This window comes from Dysidea avara, chromosome 6 (genome assembly GCF_963678975.1).
Source record: "Dysidea avara chromosome 6, odDysAvar1.4, whole genome shotgun sequence".
Classification (NCBI taxonomy): domain Eukaryota; kingdom Metazoa; phylum Porifera; class Demospongiae; order Dictyoceratida; family Dysideidae; genus Dysidea; species Dysidea avara.
In genome coordinates, this window is record NC_089277.1 from 14,731,777 (window position 1) to 14,749,579 (window position 17,803).

Consider the following 17,803-nt stretch of genomic DNA (forward strand, 5'->3'; position numbering starts at 1 on the left):
AGCCATTTCCATATAACAAATAGGGCTCTGTGTCTGTGGTTACACCTGTTAAAATGGCAACTTGTATAGGTCTGCTGGAGTTTACAACATAAACGGCTGATGGGTTAGACAGTGGTGACACAGTGATACCGAGCGGAATCGACGACCATGACGATCCATCGTTCGAGTTGGATCTGGTCATAGACTTGCCACTGCTGTTGTATACAAATGCCTCAAACTGTTTCCCACGAATTACAGCTATTCTGTCGTGTAGCACTGAATAGCTGTATACACACGAAAGGCATACGAGGAATACTAAAACTTGCAGGCGAGACATCTCTCACGATCACCTGAGCTGTATTATCACGTGGTTTCTAATAATTGGAATTCAAAATTTACGGTCAGGCGTGGTGCGCATGTGCGTCGGGTGTGTTGCTTAGTGCGTTGCTAGGGACAAAATATGGCTGACACGAGGAAACGATAAATCGAGTGCTGGATTAAAAAGACCACTAGTATATCTCTTTAAACATGGCGTCAGGTTCAGTAGTTCAGAAATCACCAGGAAGCCACACATATACTTACTCGTCACAACCGCGCTCGGTTCCACAGAGACAGAAATATAGAGAAACTGAAGAGTGAGTAAAATCTGTGTCGTATTACATGTGCTAATGCAACGAGACTATACATTAAACGAGACAATATGTAATGACTGTAAAATGCACACTTTAATAGAACATTCATTGTCTGGTGTGTCTGCCATCTGTATAAATGAGGAGCTGGTGTTAGCCAAAGAAGCAATTCAATCCCAAGGGGATTTGATTGTTCCTACCTCGTGTGACACTTTTGCTTATTGTCAGGTAAAAGGATCTGGTCTGGTTCAAAATACTCTTGTATTAATTGTGTTCTGGACACACCCCAAATGTGGACCAGTGATGAGTCACGTTGCCATTCCAGCCACAACTGGGATCATAGAACCGAGTGTGAGTATGTGAACCATACCAGAACTTTTTTTCTACCTATCTGTGACCACGTGAGACTAGAACAATCAAATCATGAATGGTATATAAAAGATCGTGTCACACGATTGTTGCCTTCTTTACTCAGTGTGGTATGTGTGTGCATGCAAACTAATAAATCAGCACTGCAACAATGAGGCTTACTCTACATTGCAAACAGATTGTACACTAGCTGGTCCCTACTATTGTTTATGGCCCATCTACCTTCCTTTAAGATATTCACTCACTTAGCTAAATAAGTAATTAGATTACCCAGCTATAAGTGATTGGGATGGGGTTGAATATCTCTGGACAGGAAGTCAAGAAGTGTGTGTGTCTGTGTGTGTACAGTATTTGTATAGCTTTAATCAAGAGTATATAATAGAAACCAAGAGTATCGAGCGGGTGTATTACCCCGTGATTAATCATTGCATAAAGTAACACAGATATTTCAGTAATTGTTTGTTTTCATTGCCATTAAGGTTTGCTGTATTTAGCCCAATTCGGCCACTAAACCAAGCGAAAACATGATAGCATTAAAGGGAATTGGCTAATGTTAAAGTTCTGGCACCGCCAAGCGGATTCCTGAAGGCGTGACAACACACTCGTTTGTGCAACCGTTGTTTTAGCGAGCTGGAGTTATCTTGAGTCCTTACTACACTTTCTTTGTGCAATAACTGTTGAATACTTGGTTGAATAACACGGAAATCTGGCGAACAAAGACCCGTTGCCACGTATGCTATTCAAATTACCATTTCACGTAAACAAACAATTACTGAAATATCCGTGTTACTTTACGCAATGATTAATCACAGGCTAATACACCATTCAACACTCTTGGTTTCTATTATATACTCTTGCTTTAATGTATTACTTTGCAGTGACAACAAGCAAGTTTTGTATGGGAACATCATGTATGATCGTCGAATCATCCGTGGCAATACTTATGCGGTAAACCAACTACCTGCTGTAAGTGACTGGCTTTTCTGTAATTGTAATAATCTACATAATTATGTGTATAGACCTCAAAACCTGATCCAGTGGAATTTAAGAGACAGCAAGAGGCACAGAGGAGACAACTGGCAAAAAAGAGAGCAAGAGAGAGAATGAGAGAGACTTCTCCAAAACCAGTAGAAGGAAGAAAGCACATTGATGTACAAACTGAACTTTACCTTGAAGAAATCACTGGTGAGATTTTAGTAATCTATTTTTTTCTTTATGTGGTCATAAGTCATCACTATAAAATGTGCTTAGATATCCACTAATAATAAAGTGTTATGTTATCTTTTGCAGATAGAGTTGAAGAAGCTGATGTACAAACACAGACAGATGCCTTTCTCAATCGTCCAGCTACTCCACTCTTCATTCCAGCAAAGACTGGTGCAGATGTAGCCACACAAATTGAAGAAGGAGATGTATGTCTGTCTTAATGTATACATCAAACATGTTAACAAATGTCTGTCTCTTTTACATAGTTGTTTGATTTCGACATAGAAGTTAAACCAATTTTGGAAGTTTTAGTTGGCAAGACTGTTGAGCAAGCATTGATGGAAGTGATGGAAGAAGAAGAATTAGCAAGCTTGAGAGCACAACAAGTATGGATAGAAGGAATAGAATTGTACATACATGAGTGTTAACGTGTGTACTTTGTGTAGCGTGAATTTGAGGAGAACAGAAATGCTGAACTAGTAGAGACGCAACGTTTAGAAGAGCAAGAGAGAAGACACAGGGAAGAAAAGGTATGTAGGTTTTACACAGTAGTCATTGTACACTTTTGTTAAAATACAGGAGAGAAGAATGCATCAACAACGAGAGGCTTTGCTTAAAGAAAAAGAAACAGCTGAGAAAATCGCTGCTAGGGCATTTGCGCAGAGTTACCTCAATGATTTAGTACCATCAGTATTTAGTATTCTTTACGACAGTGGGTACTTTTATGATACTACTGAAAGAGGTAAGTGTGTGTGTGTTGAAGCATTAGTGAACGCATAATATGTGTTATTTGTACACAGAAATTGAGACAACATTTATGCCATGGTTGATGGAGCAAGTGGGAATAGCTCTAGAAAAGAAAATTGTAGCTAGAATGGTAGTAGATGGTAAGCAGCCACGTTGCTCTGTGTACTTAACATCTCACATAAACTCACTTACAGCTTTGATCAAGGATATTGTAATGAAGAGGCTAGGCATCCAGCCGCAGCCAACATCATCTGAAAATATTCCTGAATCTACCACAGAAGCACCAAGCGAAGTTGTTAGTGAAGCAGGTACATGAGTTTCCAGTGGGTGATTTACATGAATATGTTGGAGTTTATTTTTTAGGAAAAGATGACACTGAAGGTGTAGCCGTAAAGGCTGACGCTACTGAAGACAGTAAAGGTACTGAACAAGATGAAGTAACATCAGAAAAACCAACAGAAACTGATCAAAAGAAAGTGTTTGGTGAACAAGGAGATAAGCCAGAAAGTGAGGCTGAACCTAAGACTGAAACTGAACCCTCAACTGAAAGTGAACCAAAAATTGATACTAAGCCCAAGGCTGATGGTGATTCTAAAACTGATGTTGATTCCAAAGCCGAAACTGAGCCCAAAACTGATGTTGATTCCAAAGCCGAAACTGAGCCCAAAACTGATGTTGATTCCAAAGCCGAAACTGAGCCCAAAACTGATGTTGATTCCAAAGCCGAAACTGAGCCCAAAACTGATGTTGATTCCAAAGCCGAAACTGAGCCCAAAACTGATGTTGATTCCAAAGCCGAAACTGAGCCCAAAACTGATGTTGATTCCAAAGCCGAAACTGAGCCCAAAACTGATGACATTGATCCCAAAGCCGAAACTGAGCCCAAAACTGATGCTGATGCTAAACCTGAAACTGAGCCAACAGCTGAAGTTGGTTCTAAAACTGAAACTGAGCCCAAAACTGATGCTGATGCTAAACCTGAGACTGAACCAACAGCTGAAGCTGATTCTAAGACTGAAACTGAACCTAAAACTGATGTAGACCCAAAACCAGAAGATTCCAAACTAGAGGAACCAGCACCTGAGCCAGTGACAAGTGAAGAAACAAAATCAACAGAGGAACAAAAAGAAACTGAACCCACGCAACCACCCACATTGACAGAAGAACCTGGTACAGATGAGCAAACTACACCCGCCGAAGGTGATACAACAGAACAACCAAAGGATCAACCACAGGAGGACACCAACTAAACAAGTACTGTATATCTGTGATAGTCAAACCGATCACTTATATATCCATCATATTGTATATGTTTGTATACATATTTTATCAGTCAAAAAAGAGAATTGTTATGTATTTATGATTATGATTATTTCAGTTCTTGAATTTGACCTACAGTGAGTAAAAAATGGCATTGTGTATTATTATTTTTAGAACATACTTGACAACCACTGAACTCCCTCTTGTAAGCCCTCTCCTGTTAGAGCATTTGTTGAACTACACAACGATATGCATATATCAGGTTACAAGTCAGCAAAACAACTTACCAGATGAAATATGACTTGTCCTTAATTTTACTGAGTTCTAAAACTGTTGATACCTTGTAAACACATACAAACATGTCAATGCACTTCAACGGTAAAACTGATTTGTACCTCAATAGCACTTGCTGCATCTCTGAGGTCCATTTTGTTTGCCAAAAATAATATGGGTATATTTTTTTGATCCTTAATGCCTGTGTGAGAAAGAAACACTCAACACATTGTCATGTACTTAGTCAGCAAAATTTACTTTCATGTCCTAGCAATAAGTCAAGTTCACCTTTTGCTACTACCATCCGTAGTTTATCACTGCTGTCAATTACGAAAATGATTGCCTCAGCTTCTCTGCAGAAGAAAAAAAAGTGGTAACAAAAAGGTTGCAAAATGAAAAAAAAATCTAATAAAAAAAAAATCGTGACGCCCGATAAGGGACTCGAACCCTTGGCCCTCAGATTAAAAGTCTGATGCTCTACCGACTGAGCTAACCGGGCTGCTCGATAGAAGTAACACTTATACATGTTTATAAACACGAATCACGTACTTGTAGTAATGTTCCCATAGATTTCTGTATCTACCTTGACCAGACATGTCAAAAACAGTGAATGATATGCTGTAGAGTGGATTGCACAGCAGTAAACATAACGCATCTAAAAGAAACTTCTTACTCAGAACTAGTGAATCTCTCCACAGTAAATCCAACTGTAGGGACTATATCTGACTGTTGAGCCTGAATAAAATACAACACAAAATCGTTCATATGCATGTACATGTAGTCAATCGCTACAAGTCATTATTGACAAGCTGGATATTTAGAATATGAAATGCTGTATAGTCATAGTGTCATACAGTACATGTATGTAGGTAACATGTCACATTGTTAGGGTCCGCAATCCGAAAAATCAACTTCTACAAATCAATCCCCCTACCATTGTGGGATGTTCATTGTAGTATCCCATTGCTTGATCCACCATGAAACCAGAGGCACGATTGTTGTCTTCACAGAAATATCATTTTCAGTATCTCACAAGATGCAAGATTTATTTTTTAAATTTCGTGCTCCACACAAAGGACCGGATGAAACTTGCTACTTAGCCACATCGTATCCAGAGTTGTTGTAGTTGAAAACTACGCACAGAAATAAGTAAATGATTTGCTGGGTGCCCGGCACAGGGTTGCTTTCTTTGAAAAAACAGACAAAGAAATACGAAGTTTCGAATTCAAACTGCCCTACCACCCAGGGCAAGAGAAGCCAACTATTCCTCATAGTGTTTCGATACGGTTGGGTGCATAGTCCGTCTATGCTGTTAGTTTGGAAAAGATCTGAGACTTCTCACCATCTGGGTGACGAGCGTCAAAATTTTCTGCAACATCAAAGAATTGTGTCGCGCTTTCTAGCCATTTCCAGCGCTTCTGCAGCCTCAACAATCATCAATTATAGACTAAAACTATGGCAAAAGATGTCCCTGAACGTCTGATAATAGCGGTTGTCAATTATTGCTTCATCCACAGCTTCCACGTCTCGCTCTAAGCTATGCATCAAGGGAGGCAGCAAAATCGTCCAAAATTGACTTCACCTCTCACGCTCCACAGCAGCTTCAAATCTTCACTAGATCACCCTACATCACCATTATGCTGCAAAACATCCCAAAACAAACCGGAAAATGCACAAAATCTTTCATCTTTTTATTCGAGCTGGGTGGAGCTCCTGGTGAGCTGCTGGTATACTGCATCATATGAAATCACAGAAATACCAACTACCACTACTACCAAACGTTTTGAACCATCTTTTATCATCATTCTAAACAAAATTAAGTGACCAGTGTGGCATCAGAAGTACTGGAAAGCACCTTGGTACCATTGAGAGAATCCCTTGAAATGATGCACGAAAATTTTGACGTTCTTCACCCAGATGGTGAGAAGTCTCAGATCCTTTCCAGACTAACAGCATAGACAGACTATGCATCCAACCTTATCACATCACTATGAGGAAGAGTTGGCTTTTCTTATCTTGGCTGGTAGGGCAGTTTGAATTTGAAAATTCGTATTTTGTTTTCTGCTTTTTGAGAGAAAGCAACTCTGTGCCGGTAACCCAGTGAATCATTTGCTTATTACTGTGCGTACTTTTTAACTACATTAACTCTAGATAATATCTAGCTAAGCAGCAGGTTCTATCCTGTTGTTTGTGTGGAGCACGAAATTTTAAAAATAATTTTTGCATCTCACGAAATACTAAAATCGATAGTTCTGTAAAGACAACAATCGTGCCTCCGGTTTCATGGTGGATCTAGCAATGGGACACTACAATGAACATCCCACAATGGTAGGGGGATTGATTTGTGAAAGTTGATTTTTCGGATTGCGGACCCTAACATTGTGCAGCTAAAAATATAGTACTCAATTTATATCATCATTGTCTTTGAACTATCACAGTGCAGGATAATTAGTGGAGGTCACATAGACTGATCAAGACCACCAGTACTATATAACTAAGCTAATCACCTTACTGATTGATTACCCACCACAAAACTGAGCGTAAGGAGCAATGAATACTGTATACCCACGCTGAGCCCTGCCCCTTAGCACCAAATCAAATACCTACCCACAATGGAAACTTAGCAACTAGAATTTCTGGTCATGTCAAAAACTCTGTGGACCTGCAATACTATACAAGAGGCAAGAAGAAAACCATCATGATGATTGACAAACATGTGACCACATACCACATATCTGATCTACACAGTAAGTCAGTTGTGGGCATGGACATGTTTAACTACAAAATCAGCAAAATCTCAAATTGAAAGATATTGCCCTGTCCGCCTGTATGGTCTACTGACTCGCTGTTTAGGGCTACTAAAATATTTGACTAAGCAACACACACTGAGCTGGTACTGAAATTTCCACCAGTATATTTCCATGGCAGTAAAACAGTTTCCACACTGCATATCAAAACTATGCAGCCTAGCAGTTCATTAATTGCAGCACATCACAGCGTGTTAAAATGTCTCACTTGGGCTGGCTTTAACTGATTTATGATCGTGGATTTGCCGCTGTTGTCCAGCCCGATACATAAGACAGCTGCTTTTCTCTTTTTCATTTTCATCCAACCGAAAAACTTATCAAACAGTCCCATGGTTCGTAGTCGTCCAAGCACTTTATCACGAAAAATGCGCCATATTTCACGATTTTGTTTACTCTTACGTCACTCGACGGTTGGCATGGTGCAAAATCACGGATAGCTTCGTGTTTCTTTGTAAACGCTGGGCGGATACTCTTAACAAACTTGCACCCGCCATCTTTCTCTAAGGTGTTTTTCAAAAGTGAGTGGTATGTTGTTTGTTAATGTTTGAAACGCAAACTTCACAGAGTTTAATGCTAAGTGTGTTTGACACGTATACTTTGTTCAACACGTATACTTTGTTCAACATGAAGCATTACGCTTGCTATGTTTCGTTTTTGACAGACACGCCCAGTTTTTACCAGTTTGATATCTCGCAAGAATCGGAACAGAAAGATGCCGAAACCGGTGAGTGTGTTTGCACAGCAATTTTAAAGCACCACTACCTCTTTTCGCTGCTTAAATACCAATTCTTTATAATGCCCTTAGAAGCCTAATAAGCGCGTTTCGTCTATTAACAAGTTTCACTTACAAATTGGTAACAATCAAGTACAATTTTCTGTCTTTTTCTTTCAGGTAAATGTGCGTGTTACCACCATGGATGCAGAGCTGGAGTTTGCCATCCAGCCAAGTACAACTGGCAAACAGCTCTTTGATCAGGTTTGGATGATTTAAACTATGCAACGACTTGTGCTTATACTTTGATTGTGTGCTTTGACCAAGAATATGTTAACACAGCCTTTCATCTTATCTTATGATATCAAGTTTACTGAAATTGTTATTCAAACAGTATATTGTTTCCCCAATAAATACTTGGTCTAGTGTTACCAAAATAGCCATATAGTGGTCTTGGTGCTTTTGTTTTATTTGGTTGATGTTGTTTAGGTGGTGAAGACTATTGGTCTGAGAGAGGTGTGGTTCTTTGGACTCCAGTATGAAGATAGCAAGGGTTATGTAACATGGCTGAAGCTAAACAAGAGGGTAAGTGCCCACGTTACTCTTTGTGATTTTTTAAAATCATATTTTTATGTTTGAAGGTTCTTGTTCAAGATGTTCGAAAGGAGACGCCATTGCAGTTCAAGTTTAGGGTAAAGTTTTTCCCAGAGGATGTCACTGAAGAATTAATACAGGACATTACACAGGTTTTTGCATAATGTACATGTGTGCCATGTTTAGCTGGTGCTCCTTTGCTGCAGCGTCTCTTCTACCTGCAAGTAAAAGATTGCATCTTGTCAGAAGATGCGTACTGTCCTCCTGAAACTGCCGTTTTGTTAGCTTCTTATGCTGTAAGTTTTCTTAACTGTATTAGATTACTTGTACATGACTACATATACATGCACAGATATCTGATTATTGCCAAGAGTACTATGTGAACAGGGATAGCATCCCCTCTTTACTTAGACCACCTTTGTTTTAGTGATCACCTCTTTTGATAAGACCACCATGTTATAGTGGCCATCCTGTATGTAGATGTAATACTATATATCTTCCTGCCACGCTTTGTCCCAGGTTCATTTATAACTTTGTATTTATATGGTAAACTTTTACAGGTGCAAGCCAAATATGGTGACTACAACAAAGATATTCACAAGGCTGGCTTTCTTGCTAATGAGAGACTTCTTCCTCAAAGGTGGGGTATATGAAATTTGTTGAAAGTATGTTATTACCTATATAGAGTCGTTGAACAACACAAAATGACTCGTGATCAATGGGAGGAGCGTATTGTCAACTGGTACAGTGAGCACAGGTCCATGTTGAGGTCAGTAGTTTAGTGATATTTGAGTGGAAATCCTGATACTTATATGAATGTCCCAGTCATGTTGAAAAACATTTATTGCCTTGTATCTGAATGACTGTTATTTTACAATGCATATGTGCATGAGAGAGTTTGTATTTTAAAAACTCTCCGAATTCTTTCAAGACTTTTAAGATAGAAGCTTTTCCAACTAATCAGGTGTGCATGCCTTGATTTGTACTAATAGCAATGCTTGGGTATCTATGGTGATATAATAACTTTACAGAAACCACACTCACTTGTGAAATATAACATATAGCTAGCACGTTAGCTTTTTTTTATGTTGTATCCTGAGGCTTGATATTGTGATGTGGTGTTTAGCAATGCAGAGTACCTGATATGTTTACAGATAGGAGATGTATATGTAGCACTTTATTTGGCCATGTTAAAACTCTCCCACAGTGTCCTTTTCAAGTATTCATTGACATAAGTATAGTTGGAATATACATATCAACTGTTTGTGGGTAGTGTAGATATCAGTTGTCATTAGTGAAAAATCCACTTCAAACATTGATTGATAAGATCAGGAGTGTATAATTTGAGAAAAAGAGTATTTATGTAGTCCTGTGACTCAAATACATGCATTGTCTTGTCTATTTCTGGTTAAATACAGTACAGTCCATTTATAACTTCACACACGTGTGACATTTTTGGTGTTGTGCCATGTAACTTTTCCCCGTGACAAAAGCAAAAATTACACCTGGGACTGGCCATTGCCACACCGTGGCACAAGGCATTACCACACGTGGAAAAGGAGATTGCCATGTCATGACAATGCAACACATGGAGTCCTCTGATTACCACGCTTAGAACCATTGCCACACATGGCTAATATTAGCCAATGCCCTTCTTAAGTTTTGTATTTTTTTAATACTATTTAATAAGTTTGTGAACATTTGGAAAGTGCATAGCAGCACTACTGAATGACGCGATCAATTGATTGCTGTAAATGGGCCTGTCCGCTATACTGCAATCATGTATAGGCAAACACAACTATTGGCTAAAAGGACGTTTTTCATATATTATCTATCACTTTATAAGGTGTTCTAAGGCTCAGCTACAGTAGCCAGCTAAACTTTGATGGTTCAAAGTGGGCGTGGCACACGAAGATCAATCATGAAGACACAAACACCGAAACTTTTATAATTCAAAGTTAACTTAACCTTCAAACCTACAAATATTTGAAGTTTCTTCCCAGCCCTATAGTACAGCACTGTACATGTAACTACTGTGGAGTTTGCAGTTTACATACACATGGTTAATAGTCACACATGGCGTAAGGACGACGCGTGGCAGCCAGTGAGGGCTATGCGTGGCAGCAAACTTGGTGTGGGCCACACAACAATGTTTCGTGGCAAATGCCGTGGTGCTGTGTGGCACCACGCCAAAAATGCAACGCGTGTGTGAAGTTTTAAATGGACTATATACATTACATATATAGTAAGGAAGAAAATTTTATGTAACCATCTGTGCATATTGTATCAAGGGTGGCCAAGCGCTGTTTTAAAGAGTATGGCTAGCAACTTTTGAAAATTCCATCTGGGGAACTAATAACAAGGGATGGAGTATTGCTTGGAAGCTGCCATTATGTCAACGGAAACTAATGAAACGTTCAAGTGTACTGTGATAAGAGTATTGTCCATTGTATGTTCTCACTCAGTCTCGGATAATTTTCTGGTTCAGTTAGTGTCAAAAACATATTCGGAATAAGAATGTAAATACGTAGGAAGTAGTTCAGAGTAATAGAAAATTTACTATCTTGATAGCTGTTAAATTATTGTTAACAATAGAATAATGACACTTTGGTTGAGAAGTGATGATCTTTCAAGTGTCCAATGTACAGACAAACATGCTTAACATGATTAGTACTATGTTCTTAGTATAGGATCTAATATATTTATTGTATCATGATAATGTTTTTTGATTGCCAGTATCGAACTATCGTTATTGCTCAGCACTAAAAGGAAGTCATATAATGTTTACATGACATGACTAAATGGCATTAGGTGCTTTCCTCTCTTGTTAAGATGTTGGTAATTTTATGGGTGGCTTTTTTGAGCTGGTTCTACTCATTTTCTCCCTGTATGGCACTTCACAGTTATTCAGAAGTCAAATGTACGGATATGGTATTTTCACACGCATAAAATTACAATTATTTATTTCTATTAAGTGTTCATTTAGCCCTAATTTAATTTCAAACAGTGGCACTTGGCAATAATCAAATTGTGTTGCTATATTAATCGATCTGCATGGAGCGCATTTTATAAGCCTACAGATAGCTGGACATGGTTTTGTGCGTAACTACAGACTGCAACAGACTTTACTGATGAATGGGCATGGCTCCACGTATAACTATAAATAATCCTGGTGTGTCTCATGAAAGTAGCAGGGCTGCTGCAGGACTAGATTGTGTATTACGCATTAATGCACTTCCACATTATCCAACTGTTAAATTTATTTCACGTGTTATCGAATCTGGGTCAGGCCCAGAAGTGGGTCTGACCTGGATTGCTTGACCTCATAACCTTCTAGCTTATCAAAACCAAATTCTAGGTTTATTCTATTTAATGCTCTCCTGGTGATAAAATTTAAATATTCTCCTGGTGATAAATTTAATTATTGTGAATATGCTGAGTAGTATTTTTTTTTAAATTATTATGAATATGCTGAGTAGTATTTTTAAAATTTAATTATTGTGAATATGCTGAGTAGTATTGTTTGTCTGCATATCATTGGTTGCCAAGTGTTATTAATAAAAGAAGTACCTCAAGTGTGTAAGAAAGCTGTTCATATGCACGATACAGTTACGTAATGACATGTCTTCTTGTATGACCAGCTTATAACAGTACATTATCCACTTGCAAGGCAAGTCAAGCAGTTATTTCTGGTTGTATATAGTGGTGGCATAAAGTACAATGTGCTTTTAACATAGTGAAAACCAATGGATGATATGTAAACATATTTAGTCTATGCACCAAGGACTAACATGTCTTCCAGCAGTGTCAGCACTTCTTCATAATTATTTGCATGCTTATATGCAATGTGATTATGGAGTTTATTCAACAGGGAAGATGCCATGATGGAATATCTGAAGATCGCCCAGGATCTAGAAATGTATGGAGTAAACTATTTTAGCATTAAGAATAAGAAAGGAACAGACTTGTTTTTGGGAGTGGATGCACTAGGCCTCAATGTGTATGAAGCAGAAGACAGGCTGACACCTAAAATTGGATTTCCATGGTCAGAGATCAGAAACATATCATTTAATGATAAGAAGTTTGTCATCAAGCCAATAGACAAGAGAGCACCAGTATGTGTACATACTATGCATGCACTTGCTCACTCAATATACACACACATTATTTTTATTCTGTAGGACTTCGTATTCTATGCTCCTCGCTTGCGTATCAATAAGCGAATCTTGGCTCTGTGTATGGGTAACCATGAACTGTATATGAGGAGGCGCAAACCTGACACCATTGAAGTACAACAAATGAAGGCTCAAGCTAGGGAAGACAAGCATTCTAAACAAATGGAAAGGTAATACTGTAATGTTACGTAGTAGAGTATTGTGCATTATGTAAAACATTATAGGGCTCAGCTGCAACGTGAGAAGCAGGCTAGGGAAGATGCTGAACGTCGTGAAAAAGAGTTGCATGATAGACTGCAGCGCTTCCAAGATGAAGCCAAGGCTGCTCAAGACGGTATAATAAGAACTGTATTACTGTACCATGGATATTGCATTCCTCTATACACTTGGATATGTGGAGAATAGTTTTGTTGTGCCCTTGTAAGTTTTATTACATTTCCAGCTCTTCAACGTACTGAGGATAGTGCCAAACAACTGGAAGAGCAAATGCGTCTAGCTGAGGGTGAGGCTCGAGAATTAGAGAGGAAGAAACAGGAAGCTGAAGCAGAGAAGGAGCGTGTTCGAAAGGAGATTGAGAGTCAGAAAGAGCAGAGTGAAGCTGCTGTAAGTGATGGGTGCCATTATTACATATGTCAGGGTTCTGCCCAGGAATTCCTGAGTAGTGGCCTAAGGTTAACCTGAACAGATATGCTGTGTATTTTATTAGAACATATTACGTATGCATCAGTGATATATGTAAGAATTGTACTGGTCAGGGTTAAGAGGGTACTGGTCGGATTTTAGAGGTGCTGGTTGCTTTGAATCACTGCCGACCAGTGTGGGCAGAACCCTGATATGTAATGATGATATTTTTGTTTACTACAGATTAAGAAGGCACAAGAAATGGAAGAACGTGCCAAGCAAATGGCTGAGGATGCTGAAAGGAAAGCACAAGAAGCTGCTGATCTCGAAAGAGAGGTACGTACAGTATATTCATAGGGTTATGTGTACCACATTTCAGAAGCAAGTATATAGTTGTGCAAACAGCAATATTTGTTTTTTTAAATGTGCAACTTTTTAATTCATGGTAAAATAGTATATATAAATTTATTCTACTTAACAGTTGGCTGAAGCCAAGAAGAAGCAAGAAGAGGAGTTAGAACGTCTCCACCAAATCACTACCACACCTCCAAGTATCCATGTTACTGAGAATGTCAATGATGAAGGTGAAGAAGGACAGCTGGAGGGTGCAACTGATTTCAGCCTTGAGGGAGTATCAAATGTTGGCTCTGAGCTAGAGAGAGTGCACATCACAGAGAAGAACAAATCTATGGCTGCAAAACTCAAGGTATTGGTTGGTTTTATGATCGATCTATACACATGGTCATTTACTGAAAATTGTTTGGCCAAAACCGTGTGTCTGTGTGTAGGTACATATGTATCTGTAACACCCATGTGAGCAAACATACTTTGAGCTACAGAAAATAAACCTTCATTCAGTGAATAAAGGGTGTATTGAAGTTCTACTTTCTTTTCGTCATGTTTACTTGAAGGAGGTGTGGCCAGTAACTGAAACCAGTTGAAACAGTTCAGTAGGGGCTAGCCTACACACTATAATAGGTGTATACTGACTGAAAAACAATGTAACAGGCCTTGTAAGCTACCAGGAATGGCATATCTTCTCAAGTTGAAAGGGGATACCCCCATTGTACACAAATAAAAGTTAAGAGTAGCCATGAAGCTTTGTGTAGAGAATTTGTGTATAAAAACATGATAAACAAACTGTGTATAAAACAGTTAAGAAGATACTTCTGTGTGTAATTTTTAAGTCATTTGCTTGAGTTACGCTTCCAATATTTTTTTGCGATGCATAGCAACGTAATTACAAATAGTTATGAAATACGTTTAATTTAATGTATGTAGTACATGTATTGTTACAAAACAAGGTGAGAAACAAAGCTATAGCATGCTGTGTGGTTAATTTGTTTTATAAAGAGTTAATTAATTTAAGCAAGAGTACATTATATAGTTATACAACGGGCACGAGTGCTCTGCCTGATATAAACGCACGAGCTTGAGGGCCATTAGGCCCGAAGGCAAGTGCGTTTATACAGGCAGAGCACGAGTGCATGTTGTATAACTGTTATGTACCACTCACCTAATAGGCGGGGAGAGTCTCACTAGTCAGTTGTAACACTTATAACATCGATTGTGGGTAACCAAGCCAAACGTTCTGATGATGTTCAGTCCCTCTACAGTACTGCAGCCACCTGAGATATTGAAAGCTAGTACGCGATGGTTTAGATCACTAACCTGCATTCGCTGTTCGACTCTCATCATGTAGTGCTCAGCATACCAGTGTGATCACTCAGTCGCCATATAGACTAAGTGCCAGACTAATCACCATAGTGATTTTCTCAAGCAAAAAAAGCAGCTAATAAACTACAAAACGATACTAGTCTAATTCTTACTATTTACACTGGCTAAACTTGAATCTGGTGGCATGACAAAAACTGGTTACCACAATCAAACGTAAAGGTGAGTATTATTTAGAATATCGTAGTTTTATCGAGTCGAAGTGGACTATAGTTTATCTTGGGCTCAGATGGCACCAAACTAGTAAGGTGTATAAGTACGTTTATATACGTGTAGACTAGAGTTGTGGCCACCGCATTGGCTTTTTCAATCGCTATTGGCTGCTTGGTAAACATTATGCGTATTGGTGACATTATGGCCCACAATCGACCTTTACATGTCAGGCTATAAAAGAGTTCGAGTGATCTGTGAGGTGTCATTCCACCTATTTAGGTGAGGTGTCGTAGTGGTCTCGGCTGCCGACACTTGTGCATTGCTGCACAAAACCGCAGCCAGTGCAATATCTGTATATTGCACTGCGGTCAGTGCATTATAACTTACAATGCACTCATTGCAGTCTACAAAACCGTAACCAGTGCGTTATAAGTTATAATGCTCTCGCTGCGGTAGCAGCAGTGCAATTTACAAATTATGGCACTGGCGGTGCCTTTGAACAGCCCACGTAGAGTGGTACATAATAAATATAGTGAGGGAGAGTATCTGACTAGGACACTTTCAGGCAAAATCACTGCATATCTTAGAGGGTATCTTGAACAAAGGCTTTACTTAAGGGTGCTAGCGCCTTTTTGAAACCACATAAATGCTGTTCTTTTTATCTTTGATACAGGCAAAAAGAAAGCTATGGGAATCTAAACTGCTTCGAAGATTGACCTAACTTTCTACTATACAGAGACCAAAGTATAAGATTGTACCTTGTTTCATTCACACGCTATAGTCTCTCAAAGTTAACCCATACATTTTGTTATTCCGAGATACTGGCTGCTTGCACAAGCATCAAATTCGCTGTGAAGATTCTTCAATAAACTTGTGTGGAAACTTAGCGCAGGGATTTGTCTTTGTACTTCTTCTTTCTTGAGTTATAAAACAAAGAGCAAGTGCCACGAGCGAACTTCGACTTCCACGCCCTGTAACTTCATGCTGGATCACAACAATTATAATTCCATGCGTTAAAAGTTTGCAAATTTATCACTGATGGTCCACCAAAAGTTTGGTAGAGATCTGACTATTGTGTATTCCAGAATATCGCCTTTTGCAATGCAGTGTAGAACATGCGCACACCGACCAGTTATTACAGCAAATTCAATAAACCACAAATGCCAACTTTATCACATAACAAGTTATAAATGAAGTTATGAACTAAAGAAAAGCTCTTGTTCCTTCTTTACACACTGGGACACCTTCCTGTTGGTTGTGGAGTCGCCAAGCCTGCTCTTCGATGGGTAACGCCTCGTAATGCACAGTCAGTGTCTTGTAATGGGTGATAAATCCAGCTGGAACATCGTCTCTACCTAAGAACAGGCGTACAATTACAAATATAACTTACCAGCCTACACTATCACAGAAAGAACGTGTGTTGGCTACAAATCAGCTTGCATTCGCATGTGTCATCAAAACTAGCACTTACTTTCAGGTTAATTCACTCTATTGTCACTCTTGGGCGCCTAGACGATCATTTTCGTGATGGTTTTCAAACGAAACAGGCTGTTTCTTGGCCAATTTCTTTGGCGCAAAACACGGCCGCCTAACACGCATACTGAGTATGCGTAATATTGACAATTATGATGTAACAGCCGCATGTGGTTGTGTGGGTTGTCCCTTGAATGACTTCAAAAACCTGCTAGCACCCTTAATACTTTTACTGATGATAGAGAACTGCTGATAGGTGTTGAGTGCTGTTGATAGGTGCTAAATAAGGTAAAGCCTTTGTTCTACCAAGTATGGATACCCTCTAAGTTACGCAGTGATTTTGTACAGGCTGCATTGGCAGTTAGACACTCTCCCTCACTATTTTTATTATGTACTCTTGATTTAAGGGATAATATTTACTGGGTGCCTACATCATTTTTTTTTGCAGAGCTTGACTAGTGATTTGGAGGCAACTCGTGTAGAGTCAAAGCAGACTCATCTGGACATCCTTCATGCTGAGAATATACGTCAGGGACGTGACAAGTACAAGACACTACGACAGATCCGTCAGGGCAACACAAAAGAGAGAGTGGAGCAGTTCGAGTGCATGTAGTAAAGTGAGAATATCATGTGACCACCATGTACTTTTTTATTAATGTTTTTTTTTCCTGTGTAGGTTATATCCGCTATTATACCGTTGCCATGTTTAACTGGTTAGAGTTTTAAAAGTAATTTACTCACAAGTAACCCTGTTTAGCTGACTTTGTGTTGCACATTTAATTTTTCTATTTGAAAATAAAAATAAGTGGTATATGTTGTATCTGATGACAAACTCGTCGTGACATAATAGTTAGCTAGTACCGTTCAACTGTTGCATAACAAAGTTGCTTGACCTAGTGATTAACTAATCTGCGCTGTAAAAATACAAGTATTTGTATGTGTGTGTGTTTTTATGACCTTTGCATGACTTTCACGGAATTACATGCACAACAACATAATTGTAATGTGACTTGCAGTTTATGATGTGTACTCAATGATGATAATTCCAATATTTATTTATAATATTGTGTT

At 38.9% G+C, this 17,803-nt stretch overlaps 3 protein-coding genes and 1 non-coding gene across 4 annotated transcripts; 2 read left to right on the plus strand and 2 right to left on the minus strand.

Moving 5' to 3' along the window:
• Positions 1-387: 387 nt before the first annotated feature.
• LOC136259198 (radial spoke head protein 3 homolog B-like) lies at positions 388-4,321 on the plus strand. Its single transcript, XM_066052677.1, has 10 exons — positions 388-614; positions 1,856-1,943; positions 1,997-2,162; positions 2,268-2,389; positions 2,450-2,569; positions 2,630-2,713; positions 2,763-2,925; positions 2,984-3,070; positions 3,125-3,238; positions 3,294-4,321. Exons 1-10 carry the CDS (start codon positions 508-510, stop codon positions 4,178-4,180), a joined length of 1,938 nt encoding a protein of 645 aa, XP_065908749.1. The 5' UTR covers positions 388-507; the 3' UTR covers positions 4,181-4,321.
• Positions 4,214-7,684, minus strand: LOC136259201 (ADP-ribosylation factor-like protein 6). Its single transcript, XM_066052681.1, has 8 exons — positions 7,479-7,684; positions 5,137-5,198; positions 5,013-5,081; positions 4,722-4,816; positions 4,586-4,665; positions 4,478-4,530; positions 4,372-4,427; positions 4,214-4,322 (listed from the first exon to the last, which is right to left on the minus strand). The coding sequence occupies exons 1-8, from the start codon at positions 7,599-7,601 to the stop codon at positions 4,300-4,302; spliced, it is 561 nt and encodes a 186-aa protein (XP_065908753.1). The 5' UTR covers positions 7,602-7,684; the 3' UTR covers positions 4,214-4,299.
• Trnak-uuu (transfer RNA lysine (anticodon UUU)) lies at positions 4,890-4,962 on the minus strand. Its single transcript has one exon. It is a non-coding gene; the product is annotated as a tRNA-Lys (tRNA).
• Positions 7,685-7,694: 10 nt separating the features above from the next.
• Positions 7,695-17,552, plus strand: LOC136259199 (radixin-like). The gene is made up of 16 exons (XM_066052679.1): positions 7,695-7,788; positions 7,932-7,994; positions 8,163-8,246; positions 8,472-8,567; positions 8,624-8,728; positions 8,783-8,872; positions 9,137-9,216; positions 9,262-9,345; positions 12,448-12,691; positions 12,758-12,921; positions 12,976-13,085; positions 13,194-13,354; positions 13,616-13,708; positions 13,854-14,078; positions 17,181-17,349; positions 17,409-17,552. Exons 2-15 carry the CDS (start codon positions 7,983-7,985, stop codon positions 17,343-17,345), a joined length of 1,713 nt encoding a protein of 570 aa, XP_065908751.1. The 5' UTR covers positions 7,695-7,788; positions 7,932-7,982; the 3' UTR covers positions 17,346-17,349; positions 17,409-17,552.
• The last annotated feature ends 251 nt before the right edge of the window (positions 17,553-17,803 follow it).

Coding starts and splice junctions, on each gene's coding strand:
- LOC136259199 (XM_066052679.1), top strand. Junction 12,922..12,975: donor CATTCTAAACAAATGGAAAG/GTAATACTGTAA, acceptor AAAACATTATAG/GGCTCAGCTGCAACGTGAGA. Junction 13,355..13,615: donor AAGAGCAGAGTGAAGCTGCT/GTAAGTGATGGG, acceptor TGTTTACTACAG/ATTAAGAAGGCACAAGAAAT.
- LOC136259198 (XM_066052677.1), top strand. CDS start 508: ATGGCGTCAGGTTCAGTAGTTCAGAAATCACCAGGAAGCCACACATAT. Junction 2,390..2,449: donor CACAAATTGAAGAAGGAGAT/GTATGTCTGTCT, acceptor TCTTTTACATAG/TTGTTTGATTTCGACATAGA. Junction 2,926..2,983: donor TTATGATACTACTGAAAGAG/GTAAGTGTGTGT, acceptor ATTTGTACACAG/AAATTGAGACAACATTTATG.
- LOC136259201 (XM_066052681.1), bottom strand. CDS start 7,601: ATGGGACTGTTTGATAAGTTTTTCGGTTGGATGAAAATGAAAAAGAGA. Junction 4,428..4,477: donor GACAAGTCATATTTCATCTG/GTAAGTTGTTTT, acceptor ATCGTTGTGTAG/TTCAACAAATGCTCTAACAG. Junction 4,323..4,371: donor GGGAGTTCAGTGGTTGTCAA/GTATGTTCTAAA, acceptor TACTCACTGTAG/GTCAAATTCAAGAACTGAAA.